We start from the raw sequence: 20,978 nt of genomic DNA, 5'->3' as shown, positions 1-20,978 counted from the left end.
AAGGAGAATTGCCTTTTATGTGAGAGAGCAGTGGGAATGAGAGAAGTTCTGTCTAAGATGGATGATGAGCCAGCTGAGAACTCATGGGTCAGGATTAGCAGGCAGGTTAACATCGGTGATGTTGAAGTGGGTGTCTGCTAATGACTGCCTGATCAGGGTGAGCAGGCCTGATATAGATGAGGCCTCCATCAGACAACTGGAAGAAACTTCTCTATCTGTGGTCCTCATGGGAGACTTCAACTACTTGTTATCTCTAGAGAAGCAGAGCACAATCATTCTGGTAGGTTTCTGGAGTGCATTGATAATAAATTTGTCACTCAGGTGATTAAGTAGCTAAAGAGAGGAGGCACTCTGCTCAACCTCAGACTTACAGAGAAGGAAGAACTTGTTGGGTTTGTGAAGATCAGGGGCAACCTTAGCTGCATAGTATAGTTCATAATCCTGAGAGAAGGGGATAAAAGCAAAAAAGCAGGATCACAACCTTCAGAAGAGCAGACTTTGTCCCATTCAGAGATCTGCTTGTAAGAATCCCAAGGGTGATGGAGAAAAGATTTTGAAGGAAAACCTCCTCCAATGACCCATCCAGACAAGCAGGAAATCAAGAAATAATGCCAGAATGCCTAAATGGATAAACAAGAAGCTCCTGATTAAACTCAAACATAAATAGGAAGCATAGATGTGATGGAAGCAGGGACAGCTGACCTGGAAGGAACCTTGAAACACTGTCCAAGCATGAATGGGTGCAGTTAGAAAAAACAAAATTGACCTGGAGTTGAATCTAGTGGGTTAAAAGAATTTTTTGGGGGGCAAGTATTCCCCTACCTCTATAAGCCAAAAATACTTCATCTTCTCAGCTACTATTCTTGAATTCTATGCTGTTGCAGCCAACACTGGGAAATTCCACTTAGCTAAAGTATGGTATTATCTCTAATATCAACCATAACTGCTGTGGCACCCAGTAGTTAAATCCAGATCCAAGAGTTTTATAACTTTGGGTTTTGTTTCTCAAAGTGTAAATGTGATTAATGACATTTTGGGGTAATGGCATTCGGAAATCATTACAGGATGCAATTGCAGAGTAAAATGGGAAGTGCACAGTGACAGCTTTAAAATATTCAAAATTAAGGAGATAGTATTAATTTATCTAGTACAGACTTAATAATATTTTATTTGGGGAAATACATGTTAAATTATGGAATGAACAGAGGTGGGTGAAAAGCAGAGGGTAAAAGGAATTACAGATTCAGAGAGTTAAACTTCCAAACACTCTAAAGGAAATCACTAAGAGGTGATTAATATTTTAAGTTCTGAAAATTTCCCATTTGCAGAATCTCTTTCTGCTGCTTATATTTCTAATGATGAAACTTTCTTTCAGCTGGCCTGTCAGACAGGAATATAATTTATAACTTAATGAGGACAAAAAGGAATGGAAAGGAGACATTCAGTAAAAAATACTGATGATACACTGATTTCTTCCATTTTCATACCTGATACCAAGCTGCATAACAAACATTATGAAATAAACTGTATCTTTCCTTCTTCTCTAATATATTTTCAGCCCATAAAACAATCCATTACAAGTAATACCTAAGATCTGAGATTCAGGGCAGCAATTCCTCACAGTGCATCATCATGCTGCAGTCCTGGGTTTTATAATGCTTCTGGGGCTAGGCAATTTCGGTGTGTACCCTGTCCATTGCCTTGGCACCCTTGTCTTTCCCTCCTGAGAAACATTGGTTCAAATAGTTGCCCTTAGGAGACAGTTTGATTTTTCACACCCTTCCCCTTCTCCCCTCCCTTGCCTTTTTTCTTCTGTGTGGCTTAAAACATGGTATCCTCTGCTCTGCCTGAAGCCTGACCCTCAGGAGCCTTGTGGAAGATGTGAGCAGGTAGGCAAAAATGCACATGTGCTGGGACATGCAGTTTCTCAGTATAGCATTTCTCTTCATCTGCTGCAAGACAATATGGATCATTAGCAATAAGTGAAGGCTGAGCACAAGATTCTGCCTGGTCATTGAACTCATATTGTTGGTAAATTCCCTTCATCCTGAACTGATGAAATTCCTGGAGAGGATGAAAATTAGAAATTCTAACCTCTTATTTCTTCAAGATTCTCCTGCAGTTGAATCCTGGCATAGTACATGATATACTTTTATGAGATGACTTCTTCCCCAACAACCAAATTCTCTTTTCTGGAAGTGTATAATGTTTATACCTGAAGAGAGGTTGGTTTTCTCACTCTTATTAGAACTGTAGTCTTTCGCTCTCCCTCTCTTTGGCTTCTTCCTTTCCTTGCGCTCTAGGTAACTAAAGTTCAGCTTAAAAGAGTAAAATAACAATGAAGAATAGTGGAATATATCTAAACAAATGGGAGGTGAATTACAATTACATGCTAAGTGTTTATAAGATCATGCAGAATTAATAATTGGTACACAAAGATTCATCAAATGTCACAATGTAATTTAATATATATTTAAAGGGAAGTTTTAAGGGCATAGAAGTATAAATACTTTCATTTCAACTTTTATGATCCAAATAGTTGCTACTGGAAAAATATGTCCTTTTCAAACACTGCACTACTGCTGATTTCTGAGTCTGATTGTAGAACTGGTGACAGTAGCTCATTAGAAATTAAGATCTTTATTGTTCCAACTTATTTAATAGCTGTGCATCCAAGTTTTCATGTCTCGTCCAAAAAAGGGAAAAAATATTTTTCCAGAAACTCAACAAAATTTGGTGGTATGTGCTAATACCATTGGAAGACATTAGTTTAGGAGCTAAATATAATTCCATATTTAGTGTATTCAGGAAGGGTGAAGGGGTCACTCCTGAAGTATTTTCTCATCTGAAAGTTGATTTTCTTGCTGAAAAGAAGAGCCCCGGAGAAAGTTTATCTTCATAAAATTTTAAGCCTCCTTTTAATCTGCAATTTATTTTGTCACTTCTTATTATAAGCAGAGGAAGAATATTGTGTTTGTATGCAGAGCTTCAGCAAACCAAGTGGGACCTGGGAACTGGTTTCTGCTGTAGAGCTAAGTTAGCTTCTCAGTTTTGAAAATTCTGCTAAGGTCTTTAGTTATTTTTGATGGAGAGCATTACTTCCTAAGGGTAGCTGCTTTGAAGGTAGCTCTGTTAGCATCAGTCTGAGCAGTTTGAGCTTGTCCTGACCTTGTGGTACCCAGGAGCACATGGAAAATGTCTGTCTACTGGGATGGCTGAGGGTAGGAAATGCCAACTTCCTGCGTTTGTTGCTCAGCAGCGTGTGTGCTTGCCTGCAGCAGCTCATGCAACTTGCTTTGAATAAAACCAGCTCTGGTAGTACTCAACCTCTGCTGAGCTTTAAGCCTCAACAGAGATGCAGAAACATGCGAAGTCAAAAGAGTGTTTTGATGCATTTTATTTTACTGTGCTGAATTTTGCCTTTCTGAAGTTGCCAAACTGATGTTGAAGTATGAGTATTGTTTCCTTTGTATAAGGTTTTAAACCAGGAGGAGTGCATGCGATTTATGCTTAGTCCTGAGTGGAACTCTGCACCTTGTGTAAGATTATAAATCTGGGATTGGTGAAACTTGTAGTGAACAGTAATTAAAATGTCATAGATACTGACTTTAAAAATTAATAAACTTGCTGAAAATAAGTGCAGGTATCTAAGCAACTTTCCTTTGAAGATACAAAACCAGCTAATCCTATCGGAGAACAGAATAATGAAAAAAATAATGGAAGTGTATAGGACTGGGGCCAAAAAGTAGAAAGTGTCCCCCCCAAAAGAATGGGGACCAAAATTTTACATAATATTGATTTTGACTTTTACTTGCTTGTAGCAAAGGAGGAACGGGTGAGGATTACACCATTATTTTATTTTCCTTCCAAAAGGAATTTCTTAATTTCAACAATTTTCCTGCTGCAGAACTTCATTTTAGTTGCTTGATCCTTTAAATTCTGGGAAGTTGGTTTACACTCTTTTATATGTCTATATTTCTGAGATGTTAATATATATTTCCAAGAAAAATGTATTTTAAAAATAGGAAACCTTACGTATTTTTTCTCATTTATATGTATCAAAGCCCTAAAGCGGATAGAAAAAAGTGTAACTGCAAAATATTATGAGATAACATTATTCCAAAAGAGATGCAGAGAGGATATCAAACACAGAGCACTTCTTTACTAAGCAGAGGCAAATGCAGCTACTGTGAGTGCCGTCACCTCCTCCTACTTTCTATCCAGGAGGCAAGATGACGTGGCCATGGCAGGGGACAGCAGTAGCAGTGGTTGGAATGAGCAGCGGGCAGGGGAAGTCCATTTTTACCAGATGCAATGATACATTTCTTTTTAGCATTTCTGACATGTTCACGCATGGTGTGTCACCTCGAGGTGTGCGTGCGCGGGGGTGAAGGTATGTGGGCGTGCTTTTTTCCCCATAGAAATACTTCTCAGAACGGGAGGTTCTCATCCCCCGTGTTCTAGGCTGAAAGCATAGAAAGTGTGTTCAGAAAGGAGCTAAATAAAGAAAGGAGCTGAACAAAGGAGAGGGAGGATGAAAGATCTATGCTGATGATGGTGTCCAAATAAAATAGGACAATTGCTTAAAACAAAAGCCTGGAACACTTCAGTGTACTTGGAAGATTTAATTAGAACTATGTAGGCCTGATTCTCCACTGCTTGTGCCTTACATAATCATTTAAGTCGTGCAAGGTATCATATTGTAAAAAGGAGAGTGATTTACATCTTTCATCAAGAGTGAAACTACTTGAATGTTGCTGCATACTGTCAAGTAGAATACACATGCAATGCAAGAAAATAAAATGTGTCATGATGTCTGTGTTTGAAAATGGTTATGATAGAATGTACAGCAGCTGAGAATCTCGAAACTCTTTTTTAATTTGTCTGTTTGTACATAGTTCTCACCATTAACATATTATTTATTATTTGTATATCAGCAAATTCTACAAATATATCAAGATTTGTACCTGGAAATTCTTCACTGAAGTTGCAAGGCAACCTTAGATTTCTAATATACCTGTTACAATATATTGTTGTTGTTGTAGTTGTAGTTGTATTCTATGTTGTAGTATTATATATTATTGGGAAAAAGGTTGGTTTTTATACAGTCCTGGTTGCTGTCCTTTGGGTCAGATGGGAATCCTCTGGAAGATTTCATCATGATGCACATAATTTCCCTAATAAGCATGTTTAGATAGGAGAAACACATAAAATTCAGGGTAGTATTGGCATGAACTGAAGAGGACAGCAAGGATAGACCCAGGAGCAGATGGGGAGACTTCAGGGCTCCTAAGGAGAGCGCGGTACCTACACAGGTACTGCTTGTGGTACCAAGCAGTAGGTCTTGCTCATAACAGAAGAAGACAGCAGACTGCACAGTGAAGACAATAAGATTTCTCAGGTAAGAATATGTGGTTTATTGTAAAGCAGGCAGTTGCTGGAAGTTAATGGTCTGGAAAGTGGGACAGGAAGTAAGGATCTGACCTGTAAGAGTATGGTGGGTAAGAGAGAGAATTGTTTTCAATTACCTTTTTGTTTACCTATCTTCCCTAGCAGCTCTGAACCTGCAGATCTGAATCTGCCAGATATAAAAACCCCACACCTTTTCTAGTGTAATGACTTTTGAAGGACTGCACTTCAAGGAACATATTTTGCAAGTGTACAGTCCCATCATAGTAGTCTGATTTGAATATTACTTAGACTTCCATGAGTAAATTCTTGCTGGATCCAGCATGGTATCTTAAATCGTTATCCAATCTTGGCAGTTGTTTTCAGCAATGGAAATTTAGCTGTCTTTGACAAAATGTCCAAGGACTTAATTAGCTTCACTGTGTTGTACCTTCTGTTTAGTTTAGGGAATTTATCTCTCTTCTGTTCTTGTGTATCATTAACTTTCTGTCTCCTTGATTGCAGTCTACATGGATCTTCAAGTTCTTCATTAATTTTTTTAGGTAAACTCATTAGACACAGTTCCTTTTGTCTTTCAGCTTTTCAATGTTTTCATCATACTTCTGGTCTTCAAAGGCAGAGGAATGTAATTTTTCTGTGCTGTGTTCCAATGATAAAAGATGGCAGACTAAGCTTTTTCATTCACCAAGTCTCGGAAGTCACAGACTTTCACAATGAATTTTCCATCCCATCAACATGAATGGAATCACTTATTCCTACATTTATGGTAGTGTGCTTGCCCACATGAAATCCTACTACTCTTTGCACCTAGCTTAGGAGGTGAGCTAGGCCACCTTGTATTGATGATTTCTCCAGTACCTAAGATTTTGACAACCCTGGCATTACCATCATCCAAAGCAATACAGTTTACCAGCATTTTTTTCCCTAGATTTTTGATTAAAATGTTATATCACAGAGGATCTAAATCTAGCTCAGTCCTACAGTTTATTCAGTTCCACCCAGAGTATTACTGTAACTATCCCATCCCATGAATGTGGCGATAGCTTCATTTTAAAACTTTTTTTATAAACAGATTTTGATGCATTTAATGACTGTCATTTTTCCTATGCAACTTTAATTTTCTGTCTCTGCTTCCAGTTCATAGAATCGTAGAATCATAGAATCATTGAAGTTGGAAAAGACCTTTAAGATCATCAAGTCCAACTGTCAGTCCAACACCACCATGTCCACTAAACCATGTCCCCGAGTGCCACATGTACATATTTTTTGAACACTTCCAGTGATGGTGACTCCACCACCTCCCTGGGCAGTCTGTGCCAATGTTTCACCACTGTCTCAGTAAAGAAATTTTTCCTAATATCAAGTCTAAACCTCCCCTGGTGCAACTTGAGGCCATTTCCTCTTGTCCTATCGCTGGTTACTTGGGAGAGGAGACCAACACCCTCGTCGCCACAACCCCCTTTCAGGTAGTTGTAGAGAGCAATAAGGTCTCCCCTCAGCCTCCTCTTCTCCAGACTGAACAACCCCAGTTCCCTCAGCCGCTCCTCATAAGACTTGTGCTCCAGACCCCTCACCAGCTTCTTTGCCCTTCTCTGGACACACTCCAGCACCTCAGTGTCCTTCTTGTAGTGAGGGGCCCAAAACTGAACACAGGATTCGAGCTGCAGCCTCACCAGTGCCGAGTACAGGAGCACGATCACTTCCCTCCTCCTGCTGGCCACACTGTTTCTGATACAGGCCAGGATGCTCTTGGCCGCCTTGGACAACATTGCTGCCATAGATAAAGGCAAACACATTAAAAATACATGGTAGTGACATTTTTTGACTTAAAGACATGTAATAAAAAAAGCTTGAAAGACCAGTCCTTTTACAGTGTAGGAAAAGCTGTCTGGTCATTAATGTTTCCAAAATTAAAGTCTTCAAAAACATGACAGTGCTAGTCCTAACTTGAGATATCGACATTACAAAGCTGACCAAGTGGCTAGTGAATGCTCTGAATATCAGTAACATGGACAGTCTTTCTATTAGAAGACTTCTTAACATTTTTTTTCTTAATTGGTAAACAGTGAATTCTATTACTAAAAACAGTTACTCAGAGCAGGGGATTTTCAGTCAAAATTATTTAAGATATAATATAACTATGGTTTATATGTGGTGAAAGTTTGAATTTGTCTGGAAGTCTCCTTTCATACCACAACCTGACCATCGCACAGGTTTTTCCCAAGTAGACTATATGAATGAATAAGAATTTTTTTGTCTAAGTGGTGAGCTTTGTGAATTGTAGTTCATAGTCTGGAATGTCTTTTAACATAATTTGCTAATGCATGTCCTAAGGGTCACATCAAACCATTTTCTTGTTATAATTAGTGTGAAAGCAGAACAAGACTATCACAAATTTAATTAGACTGGCCCCATAATTTAGCTGTTGAATATTTGCTGAAACATTCATGTACTCAAAATGTGTAGAAATAGCTTTCTTGCAATGTCATCACAGACTAACAGTTCCAAACAGACTGTTTAGTCTAAATGTGCACAAAAATATAGTCACAGGTAGGTATAAATGATATTTTTCAATATTTGAAGTGATTTGAGTATCTTTCTGCTGTAAGTCAATATTGTTAATATTTGCTATACAGGAATTGTTGATACTGAACTTCCCTTGAATGAATGATAAGCAGTTTTATTGTTGGTTTTTTGTGTTTTTCAATAGATGCTTTTGAAGTATCTGAGAAACAAAATAATCACGTTTACCAACCCAGGAGGAAATGTCACTTTTACTTGCCCTTATAAAATTGGAGATTCTGTGCAGCAAGTGTTGTGGGAAAGGATTAAAGCAGATCAGGTAGATATCGTTGTTCTGTGTGGCTCATCAGGATAGCAAAGCTTTGGTTCAGATTTCAAAGAGCATACACTGGTGGATTGCTCTGATCGGGCAAACTCCATGTTTGTCATTCAAAACATTACTGCCTCTGACTTTGCAACGTACCACTGTGTAGCTACTGGAAGAAACAAAACCTATGATGTGATGAGTTTTACTGTGGCTGGTAAGTAAAGGAGTAAATATTTTTACAATAGGACCTTCTCAGGTATTAACACTTTTACCTATATAAAACGACTCTTCAATAGCAAGTGAGGATTTATTTAAATACCACATTCCAATTAGCACCATGTAAAAGATAGCAAAGTTAACAATTAACCTTGTTTCCACAGAAAGAAGCTGGTTTTAAACTTGTCTGATCTCATTATAGGACTTCAGACCTGTTTGTGAGAAACCGGTTTGATGTCAGGAAGGAGATGCTTTGGAAGAGGAGAGACTGCCTGAGTTTACAGGGAGAGGTGACCATTTCCCCAAAGGAACCGTGAGGGGAATTCCCCATTAGCACAGTGCACTGCAGGGTCCTGGGGGAGAGACCTGTCCTCCAATGGAGGCAAAGAGCACACTCTCATTTGAAAATGTAGAAATTTGTAAAATGACCTCTACCTTATTCATGTAAGGAGTTTCTTCAGGGGGAGCTGAGAAGCTCTCTAGGTTTTGCTGTGACTGTTGTCACAGTTTCATTATAAAGGGACCCTAGGTCTCCATATGCAAACACTTAAAACAAGATTTCTCAAATTGTGAGATGAATCCCACCTTTAATTCTGTTTTCTGTTATAACTGAAAAAACCTCAGTTTTCGTTCTTTTCTATAACATGCATTTCAAAGATGTACCGCTGTACCACCCCAGTCCTTCTTTTCCCGTTGCAACATTCAGTCCAGCTCTCTGATATCTTTTGAGGGTATGGTTTTTGTTCCTGGTAATAAATAAACGTTAGCAGATCTCTCTTTGGCAGTAATAAGATATGGCATGGGATATGAAGCTTCAGTGTGTGAAGTGTGATCTGTGATACTGTTATTGAGGTGGAGAAGGTGCTCAGGAAAAAAATGCTGACCTGTTTTAGTCTGAATACTTGACCATAACAGTCCATGAAATTGAGCAGAGTGTAATGACAAGACAAGGGGTATCAGGAGAAAAATTCCTCTCACCTCTGACAATTTTAAGCATTCAAATTTCAAAATGTTGCCTATATTCATACAATCAAGCATATCCAAATTGTAGAGCAACAGAAATATTTTTTGGTTACTCCAAGTGCAGTGTTTCTCATACCAAAATGAAAACATATGAGTTGCAAAAAAATACAAAACTTTAAGGATTGCCAGTCCTACCTACACAAACTATTTCTTCTACCAAAAAAAAAAAAAAATTAATTTCCATGCTGCTTTTGCTCTTGAAACAAATCCTATTTACCATTTTTAGTTCTAACAATGCTAGCATAGTTATGCCTGCTTATTGGAACAGTGGTCTGAAACCACTGAAGAAGCTGAAGTAAAGTATTATTCAGAAAACACCTCATTGTCTCCCTTTTAAGCCCTCACTCTGTATTATGAAGCACATTTTGTTGAGTTTTCATTAATTCCAAAGGAAGTGAAGTGTCAAAGATTTCCAATTATTTCTCTTTAACGTTTGGAACTGTTTCATAACATTCAATTAATATTTCCAGTGAGATATGGAGAAACACTAAGGGGAAAGGAGCAACAGGCCAGGAGTCAGCTCATATATATATATATATATATATATATATATATATATAAAAAATATATAAGTATATATACACCATACCCTGTATATACCATACACTGTATAGCCAGTGAAGTCTTGCACAAATTCACGAGTGACTTTGCTTGATGCAACAGCTGTGGCTTGAATAAACCAAGTGGTGACAGAAACTTGCTATGCTATTTTTTGTGTATGTTCCATCAGTTCAGTCACTTCACTTTCTTTGGCTTAGCATTACAGATAAGCCACACTCGGGCTTGGATTTTCTATCAAACTCTTCCAACATTTTCAGTCTGTTGCTGTGGTTCTGCAGGGGTACTGCAAAACTTCTCACCTTGTCCCGTTCCAGATATGTTTTGAAACAGTGAGTCTACTGGGGGAATAGTTGCACTGTAAACAGTAATAGGGAAAACCCTGTTTATGTTGAGAGAGAGTAAGAGGAAAGATAAGAAACTTTTTTTTTTTGGAGAAGCTGTCATTGAGAAGATGCCAAGAATTTTGAAAGAGGAGTAATCTTGGGTGAAAGGAGTTAGAAATAAGAGCATAGGATTGTTTGCAGAACTGATAATAATTCCAAAACTGTTGATTCAAAGAGATGGAACAGTAGAAAGAAGTAACTTGCTTCTTGTCTAAAGGTGAATGTATTTTTGCAAAGAGAAACAACATAGAAATCCTATGAAGGAAAAAGGGAGACAGGCGAGTAGGTATTCAAGTGCTGGGAAAGCCTGTGATATTCTTGCAGTTGTATCACTAGAAGGTGGCATGCTGCATTTAACGTTTTTGAACATCGGTGCAAATAAAACCATGAGAATCATTCAGTATGATTACATTTGTCTGTTCTATTCCACTAAATATTGTGATTGTTGTTATTCAGTAACAGGAATTTCTGGCTGAAATGGGTCTTCTGCAAATCTTTTTTTACCTCAAAACCTGGAAAACATAAAACAACACAAGTTTGGAAAGTAGTGTAGCTTTTGTTGGACAAAACGTACAGAAACAGGAGGCTGAATATTACATAATTATACAATGTGTTCAAGAGACTTCGGATTAATTTCTGATGTGTTCTTCACCATATTTCTCCTTCTAAAAATTCTATTAATATGGAGATTGGTCATGTCACCAGTTCCACATCTGAACCCGTTTCTGATTTTTACTTACTGTGCTTTTTCCTTTGATTAGATTTCATTTTTTAGTATGTTTTTGAAGGAAGGGAGCAGACTTAAAATCCATGCGTTATTTTGGTAGATGACTGGGAAAGAAGGAGAGATGTCATATGAAAGAACTGAAAAATTAGAAGGGTTGAAACAGAAATGCTTATTCCATTTTGAAGACCTAGGCATTTTTAGAAAGATTTAGTAAGTTTTTTCTTGTTTTAGCTGAAAGTGGGATAGCAAGCTCTCTACAACAAAGGAAAATTAGAAACATTCTGTGTTGCTGTGTGTTCCCACTAGATCTGAAAAACTGGTTGGCGGTTGTATTTAAATGTATGTTTAGGGGTCAGAATTACGTTATGGGTTGTACTAGCCCTTCCAGCTTTGTTGCCCTCCCCTCAATGCATGCAAATACCTTAATATCCTTAAATTGTGTAGCCCGGAACTGCACACAGGACTCAAGATGAGGCTGCACCAACACCTCTTTTGACTGGCTGGTTATGCTGTGTTTGATGCACCCCAGGATGGAGTTTGCCCTCTTGGCTGCCAGGGCACAGGGCTGACTCATATTGAGCCTGCTGTCGACCAGCACCCCCAGATCCCTTTCTGCAGGGCTGCTCATCAGCCACCCCTCTCCCAGTTTGTACTTGTGCCCGGCATTACTCTGTCCTCGGTGCAGAATCTGGCATTTGTTCCCTTCATCCACTAGGCGGATGTCCTTATCGTAGAAGGTTACCAGATTAGTTGTTAGAAAGGACTTTCCCTTTGTGAAGCCATGTTGACTGTGCCTTTAAATTGCCCTTTAAATGTCTTTCAATAGCACCTAGTATGATCTTCATAGCACCCAGATAAAAAGCAAGGGACTACTTGTCCAGTCATTGAAGTTCATCATACAGTCCATCCGAGCTGGGAGGAGACAGCAGTACTTCTGTGCCATAGAAAACAGACAGAAGGTAAGGCTACAGTCAGGGGTGAGGAAAATCAGGGTAGGAGTGAAATTAGCTTCCCTTCTTCCTTCATGAATTCATCCAGTACAAACACGAGATATCAGTCCATGCCTGTGGGTCTCTACTCAACAAACCACCTTTCTCTGGGCAAGAATACATTCGTGCTGGATTTCTGCCTTTCAGTTGTGGGCAAAACTATTTCAGTCAAGTCTAGTTAGCATACCGTATGTGCCAGTCCGGCAAGGACTTCACTTCATGTGACAAGCTACAGGAAGATCTTTACAGTGCAGTTCAAATCTCTTGTTAGAACAAATAACTGTCTGGCCCATCAGTCCTTCCTTCTCAAAACCAAAGTCAGTGCACTGAAGGTCAAAAACTTTCACCCTCAAAAATTTCAGAGTCTTGCAGAGAAAATGCCAAGGCTATGAAGATGGGGGACAGGGGTACATGTTGTCTAATACTTAACAGAAATTGTTAAGTATTGACTTACTGATGCTGAAAATACACTTAATAGCTTCCCATCAGCCTATCACCTTTGATGAGAACACAAGAACTAAAGTGACACATGACAAGCTTCTGACATGTTTCTGCAAAATCTTAAATGTTATGTTAAAGGCAGTATTACAAAAGGTTTTGTATAGTCAGAGAAAACAAATGCCTCAGGAAGGCTTTGCTCACTTCAAATGAAAAAAAGCAAAAGGGCTTTGAGTTGTTGGTTCTAAAAAAAAATCTAATTGTTTTTCTTATCCCAATTTAACAGACAGCTGATAATCTCGGCTCTCAAACTCATTAACTCAGAGATTATTATCTTGACCTGAAAAAATTGAAGAGGAAACTTCAGGGGGGAAAAAAAAAAAAGAGGTCTGGAGTGCTTAGACCGAAGGCTGGGGATGCTGCTGAAGTCTGGAACTCTATCCAGATTTGCCCATCTTTGATGATAAATAAATACAAGATTTAAAAAATTTTTTGTTGTTGCTTACAGGATATTTTCTCCTTATTTCTGTAAATACTCTCTGGCACAAATAATGATTTACTGTGTCAGGTAGCTAAACACTTGGAAAAAAAGACATTATAATTTTTCCTGAAGCTGGGCATAGCTATATGTACCATACTGTCATTTTAAGTATACAGAAGTTAAGAAAACATGCTGGAAGTAGACTAATTTTATATGTTGTTATAATACAAAAGACATCAGTTTTTGTTATCAGGCAGCCTTCTCTACTGTGTCACATACCTTCAGCAGATTAAACTTCTGAGAGAATTTTCTTTTTTTTTTATTTCCAGAAAAATAGCTTTGGAATTCAAGAAAAAGACTTCTGTAATCAGTATTTTTTGTTATCAATGTTATCATTTGTTTCCAATGAGCACATTAATACTAAAGAGATGTGCATGAGTTAGAGTGGGTCCAGAGGAGGGCCATAAAAATGATCAGAGGGATGGAACACCTCTCCTGTGAGGACAGGCTCAGAGAGTTGGGGTGGATTAGCCTGGAGAAGAGAAAGCTCTGGGGAGACCCTACTGCAGCCTTCCAGTACTTGAAGGGGCTTATAAGAAAGATGGGGACAGACTTTTTAGCAGGGCCTGTAGTGATAGGACAAGGGCTAATGGTTTTAAACTAAAAGAAGGTAGGTTCAGACTGGATAGAAGGAAGAAATTGTTCACAATTGGGGGTGGTGAAACACTGGCGCAGGTTGCCGAGAGAGGTGGCAGATGTCCCATCCCTGGAAACATTCAAGGTCGGGTTGGATGGGGCTCTGAGCAACCTGCTCTAGTTGAAGATGTCCCTGCTCATTGCAGGGGTGTTGGACGAGATGATCTTTAAAGGTCCCTTCTAACCCAAACTATTCTATAATTCTATGGTTCTATGATTTAGTTTGCATTCAGGATAGCCAGATAAGAAGCTGTGAACCTTTTTAACCTAGGAAAGAAAAGCCATCTGGTGATGGCTCAGCAGCTGATTAGCTGGGATTACTGTTGTTATTGATACTAATTGTTTTCCTTTGCCTATGAACTGAGCATGTAACTTTCTTGTCTACATGAAAACTCTTTAGGGCAGCTGTGGTTTCATCTTTGTATGCTATCTTCCTCTGTATGGTGAGCAGAACATTAAAGAGGGACTAACCTAAAGACAGTTTTTGAGTTCCTGTTCACCAACGAATTGCTATTTTTTATCTGAAACACAAGAAACAAGTTTGTGGCCATAAGATATGACCACTATCTCTTGTAGTAAGTAGTACAAGAGGCATTACTCCTTTTCTATCCTAGGGCATCCTCACTTTTTTGTACTTCTTGTTTTGTTTTACTCCTACATGGTAAGAAATTGAAGAAAGTTTAGGAAATAATTCTTCTTTGGGCAGAGTCATACCCAATGCATGTTTCATCAAGACATTGCTGACACACAGGGTCATTTGAGACTGCTAGAAGTTGGTAAGATCATTTGGCTAAGATGTGTCCTGCAGTAGCTGATGCTGCTAGCCACAAATACACTATGTACAGAAATGTCACTATTTGTGTTTGGTTGCTTTGTGTGCTATTGTTCTCAATCATACAGAGCACCAGTGCAGAGATGCAACTAAGCAGGGAGCAGGGCACTGTGGGGGGCTGCAGAATGCTGACTTGAACTTCTGTGGTTTGCTAACCAAGTTCAGAATTGTGACAAGAGAAAAAATTGTAAGTGTTTTAAATGCAGACTGGTGTTGTGGGCTTCCTGTGTGACTTTGCGTATATTACTTCTGTTCTTTCCTCCAGATTTTTTCACCTCCAAAACGACAATAAAAACACATTACCTCTCTGCAAACTTGGACACCACAAAAATATATCAACTTATACCTTGAAGCCATTGATTTGCCTGTCTCTACTCTTCAGTTACTACATGTTGCTCATTAGCTTCATTTGAAGATGTGACACCATACTGAAGAAGACAATGCATTTTAAGCAAAGTTGCTATAAATGTAACTTTTCCTGCCTTTCTTGTAATTCTCAATTGCTTAGACTAGAACAAATAGGGTGAGTTTCCTGACATCCATTATCAAAGTATGTACCGTACTAGGTTATTAAAAAAGAAGTGACCACATTGGGAGAAATTTTTGTGGAAATATTTTTGTTAAAAAGTGGACAGTTTTCTTTTTGAATTAGAGCCGAAAATAACTGATACAACTGTGTGCAGTACTGAATGGAAAACCTCTTGAGGACTGAGGTGATCTTCCTGGTACTCTGAAAAATATCTTGTTGCCTGTGGAACTATTGCATTATTGTTAGGTATCACTTGTGGGACAACCTTTATAATGTCAAGATCATTCACTTAAGTAGTCTGAATGTTTTTTTTGTCCATATGTAAAGTCACTTACATAAGGACTACTTTCTCCCCAGGGAAGAGAAGAAGACAGGAAAGGATTATACAAGGAATCACTGTATTTTTTATACCACTGTGCTGTGTTCACTCACCTTTGGTGATCCCAGTCACAACTTTCCTAAGTGCTAATTCAGTATAGCAAAGGCATTTTAGAAACAGGAAATGGTTGTGAGGTCTGAACACTGAGCATGAGCTGTCATAGGATAATGTCATTAAAAATTCATGCTGGTTTATACAAAATATTAATCATATTTATTACAATTATATTTCAGCGACTTGGGATCACAAATGGTTTATTATCTACATAGCTGGAGGAATTTCTGCTGCTGTCTCACTGTTAGTTTTCCTACTGATCTTCTGCATCAGTGCTTATCACAAAAAGTGAGTAACACTATAATTCATTGGGGCAGCTGTTTCAGTGCTTCTCCTTTCTTTTTGTATTGTAACAATCAATATTTTGGAGCTCTGAGTCTTTTTCCCCCCTTAATCCTATTCAAGGCCTGAAATTTAGAAGTGGAAAGATAGGAGCCAACTTTATTGCTTCTGCCTTGCCTCTTCATACCCTAAGTCAGAAGTTATGAAGTTATGTTGTGCTTAGGGAAATTGACCCCATTCTCACAGTTGATGTAAGACTCTAGCTTTCCTCCTTTCTTGTCTTAGACAGCACTTCTGTATGATCCAAAGGTGAGCTCCACTGTAGATATGTCCTTATAAAGCCTTTTGTCCTCCTGTCATTTCCATTTCTGTCATTCTGACTTTTGGGTCACTGTACTGGAATGAAGCTCTTCTTAGGGTGACCATATGCTAGGGACTAGCCATTTGCTTCAGAAACCATCTTTCCTCCCATGCCAGTTAACCAAGGAACCATCACATTAAGTTGTCTTAATGACATGACTAATTCTTAGCATGGTTGATATCTTTAGAGTAAGTCATGTTTTAAGATTGACATAGGAGACTATTTCAGCATCTCAAGTGTGTATGTGAGGGTGAAGGGGCATTCCACTGGTGCTTTACCAGGCATCTGATGTGGGACACCTGTGAATCACATTCAAAATACAATTTCTATTTTCATATGACTTGAACTTGAAATGTATTTGTAGAAAACAAGAAGACAAAAAATATTTTGATTTATGGTTGAATATTTCCCAATAATAAATCAACATATGAAGAAAATTTGTCAAAGATATAGCTGTTTTGAGAAAAGTCCTTCAACTTTTTCTTTTCTTTTTTTCTTAATGTTCTTCTAGCCTGCTAATAGTTATGGAAGATCCAATTTTCATGGCACATGGAACACAGAAAGAAGAGAAGAATCATCACTCAGGCAGACAGAGGAGATTTATGTCAACTGCAAAAATGTCTCACACAAACCTAAGAAAAGACCATTAGATTCCTTCTTAAGAATGAAGTAACTGAAGTGCAGACCTTGTATTCGCAGATTAGACTTTATTTTCTTTGCACCGATGAGATGTGGAAGGTCAAACTGACTGTGCTGAGCATGGCTTGGGCTGCTTTGGCTGGACAGCCAGCTTGGGTCAGGTTACACCAGCTGTGTCTGTGTTGTATTGCAGCCTGCAGCATGAACATATCTTTTTATTAATATGTAGAATTAAAGATTATTTGTAATTCTGCAATTTAAACATCTTTACCCAGTAGGTATGCTCTTAAATAAGAGTTTTAGAACAACCCTGATACACAGATTGGAACTGTATATGTTTACATAAAGTCAATTTGGTTTGAGAAATCCATGTGTCTGAGAAGCCTATGTGACAGCGTGAGAAAGGTGGTGTGCTCGATGTTGTCTACGTCCATGATTTTTGCATCTCAAATTGAGAGCTCTATAGAATAGTAAATATCCATGATTTTCCACACAGGAGGTATTATTTTGCCTCTGGGCAAACAGTACTATTCAGTTGACAAAAGCAAATATATCAGGGATCCTTGAACCTAGATTTAAAAGTATGAACAGAAGCTTGCTATCTGACAGCTGTGTGGTTTTACAGGCTCCTTGCCACTCGCCAGTTATTTCAGTGCTTTCTATTTGGGGATGGAACAGAAGTGTAGCCCTTGCTCTCCTCCCTCCCTCCTTTCCCCCCCCAACCTCTCGGTCCCATACCCAGGAGAAAACAAAACATGAGGACTCTGTTGCTGTCAGGTTATATTTAATAATAATTTATTATAAGGTTTAGTTGCACAAAAAATAAATGAGAACATGGAATATACATGAATAAATGATGTAAAGCAGAAAAAAGTATGATCGAGAACATTTACGAAACCATATACATACATATGTAGTTGTATGTGTGCATATGTTTATATTCTGCTGAAACCTACAGAAGAAACCACACAGAAATTGAACAAACAGACAAAAAAAAAAAAAAAATCCTTAAACAAAGAGAACTAGAAGGCAGACCTGAGAATTAGGATCTACACATCTTTTGGCTTTTCACAAATCTGCTGTATTACTGAGGAAAAAATCCCAGTAGATGAAGGTGTTACAGTGATGGCTGATAACCATATACGTCTGCATACTACAAACTGTGTGCCTGGCCCACCTACGCTCGATTCCTCTTTTCCCTTGAAGCATTAGTAAAAGTGTTGCTGAATGTATATATATTTTTGTTGTTGTTAGAAAGGGGTTGTGGGGGAGGCATCATGAGTCTTCCTACAGATCAGTTACTGGTTCCACCTGGCTGGCTAGGAAGAAGCATCAACAGCCTGACAGTGAAAAGCACATTTTCTGTAGCCTTCTCCAGTGGAAAGCTTTCTTCACGTGCAACAGGAAAATAGGAGTCTAGGTTCTGCTGAGAATAATATGGACACAAGGCTTCTCTGAACTATTTGAGCGATAATAGCATCGCGTGGTTATCCTATGCTTCAGCTAGAAAACTAAAATCCTAAACCAAAATGTCCTTCAACTTAACATTGAAGACTTAAATTGTTCACAATGTCATATAGCATTAGAAAATATTTCATTTTGGTTTTGTGTATTCCTGAACAAGGACACATACCCATTGCAAGGGATATTTTTTTTTCTTTCACTTACTGAAGGTTTTCAGATATATAAATGCTTGCATGTGAAGTTGATGAGAATACACAGAACTGTACTATTAATAGGTTGGTTTATTTCCTGAGTTATCAGATGTCATAGCAGATAATTCTAAGTTGTGCACAGCATTACAAATAAAACCCTGTAGCATCATGTCATTTCTTGATGATCCCATTTATATTAAAATGCCAAAATGATAATGTAATGAATTTGATTACACTGAAGTCCTCAGTTGGAACACTGATTGATACAGAAATATCCATAAGCTGAGAAGTGGGTATTGTTTGACTGCTTGTAGAGAAAGTCAAAATACATCCCTACTTTACTGAGGGTAAAAAAGGCAGGGAAGGGGGGAAAAGGTTGAAGTTAAGTACCTGGAATACCAGATTGTTTTGATTATTTCTGGTAATGCCCTTTACTCCTTGACTCCCTTGGTACTTTTAGCTTGTCTTTTCAAAATAATTGCTTATTCTTGAGATTTGAGGAAGAAAAAAAAATCTGTAGTGCACATCTTTGCAGGTATTTAATCTATTTTAATTCAAATTTCATAGACATATTACTTCTACCAGGATAGTCCACAGGGAAAATCACATCACACATAGCATAATAAGAACAATATATTATTTTTTTAAAAAAAACAAATCCAAAATGACAGCTTCATTTTTGTACCATGGTAATATCAGTGAACAGCAGCTGAACATGAGACTGATACAAATGAAAACCAAAAAGAAAACAACCCAAAACTTAACATTATTTCCATTGGCTTAAAAACTAGTAAGCTACATACAAGAGAAAATTCCAAAACTGTAATTTGAAATATAATATTAAAACTCTTTAAATACTTTATGAGTCTGGCAGGATAGGACCTAAAGAGCCTATTTGCTGTGACAGAGTTTGGATTATTTAAATAGACTTTGCGGTGTAAAATAGTACAAACTATTGTTTATTGCTGTTTATTTTCAATCTTTTCCATAGATTTTCCTTTTTCTTCTGGAAACTTTTAGTTCCTTTTGAGTAAACTTCATCAGCTGTAATTTGGAAATGAATTTATGTTGAACAGCTACTGTGCTATTTCATGCTGTACCACTTGCCCAAACAGTGAAGAGAGAGGAAAAAAAAATCAAGGAAGAAACATGACACAACTATGGAAATCAACCAGCTCAGCATACTATCTAAACTGCAAGATAATTCTGTCTTTTTTTTTTTGTTGTTTAAAGGCCTTAGAAACTTTCCTGAAAGGAAATAAATATAATAGAAAACATTATCATTAAAAAGATGAGTCTTGAGTCACTGGGTAACTACCTTCTCGGTAACTGGAAAATGAATCTATGAGGATTTAAGAAAAGTAAACCAGATTTCTTTTCCATAATAATAAAATTCATCTTTTATGCTGGGTGAAAAAGGTAGATATTTAAGTCCCATGTTTAAAGGAAAGTTCCATGATTAATAGTAGTAACTAAGTCTTTAAAGGGCATAAACTCACTTATCTTCTAAAAAAGAAATCAGAGAAAAAAATATTTGTAAACAGCCTTTTCTGGGACTTCTGAATGTAGGAGAGGCAGTCACTGGAGTTTGGTTCAACAGGGCAAATACAAAAATCACAGTCTATGAAAGGAGATGAAAATTGGAACAGTAACATACATTATCTTCTGTTACTTTCTTTATTCATCTCAAATATGTTCCTTTACCTTAAAAAGCTTCTCTGACTCAAGAGAGTTTTCTGCTCTCCCTTGCCTGTGTATCTGGGGGTAAAACAACGTTTCTGTGAGGAAACAGCCGGCTTTAAGGGATGGACGCACCAAGAAACACAAGAAGCTGAACTTCTCCAAACCCCCATGTTTGGCAGGGTAGTCCAGCACTTAACCCTCTTTCTGACCTCCATCTGCCCTAAATTCCCAGGTACCTTTTCTGTTAGGCACCTCAATTTTTTCAAGAACACTCAGAAATAGCTTGTTCTAACTGTGCTGTGTAATTTAACCACCTACTTCCTATCTAGGTCTTATTGCAGGACTAGGGGACAGGAGGACCAGCATTTGTCAGTTTGATGGCAGGTAGCTGACTCTTGAGAGATCCAAAATAAGAAATCTTACTTTGGAAAAAGAAAAGATTTCAGAGGACTGTTCTCACTCTCAGATTAATTTCTAGGGTTAATGATTTTTTTTGTAATCATAAAGACATCTGGGAACCAGGGCTCTGATTTTTATAAATTTATTTTTAAATCCTATCTGCATCATGCTTCTCTAAAACTTTTGTTTTATTGAGCTATGCAAAAGTTCAAATCAATGGTATTTCTTTACAGTAGCTGAAACTCTGCCTCAGTGAGTGGAAGAATTATTTCCTTTAAAGCTCAATAGGAGTTAATCTCCTAAATGGCTTTGTAAGTCTGACACTAAGGGCTAGTTCCAAAAGTAGCCCTGTCTGTCTACAAGGTAGGTGCTAAAATGCTCTTTTAGACTATGGACTCCAGGAGTAGAAACT

The 20,978-nt window shown here is 37.9% G+C and overlaps 1 protein-coding gene across 1 annotated transcript in view; it reads left to right on the top strand.

Moving 5' to 3' along the window:
* CD226 (CD226 molecule) overlaps positions 1 to 16,035 on the top strand; it is a gene marked incomplete at its 3' end in the record, with an annotated part of 28,979 nt that extends 12,944 nt beyond the window's left edge. The window contains 5 exon segments of the mRNA XM_081996441.1: positions 8,088 to 8,153; positions 8,155 to 8,284; positions 8,288 to 8,453; positions 15,727 to 15,835; positions 15,918 to 16,035. Of these exon segments, the coding sequence (XP_081852567.1) occupies positions 8,088 to 8,153; positions 8,155 to 8,284; positions 8,288 to 8,453; positions 15,727 to 15,835; positions 15,918 to 16,035 (589 nt within the window).
* Positions 16,036 to 20,978: the final 4,943 nt, after the last annotated feature.

Source organism: Phaethon aethereus, assembly GCF_964289735.1.
Source record: "Phaethon aethereus genome assembly, chromosome: 2".
Classification (NCBI taxonomy): domain Eukaryota; kingdom Metazoa; phylum Chordata; class Aves; order Phaethontiformes; family Phaethontidae; genus Phaethon; species Phaethon aethereus.
Note: the sequence above shows the minus strand (reverse complement) of the source record. Positions and strands in the feature narration are given on the sequence as shown.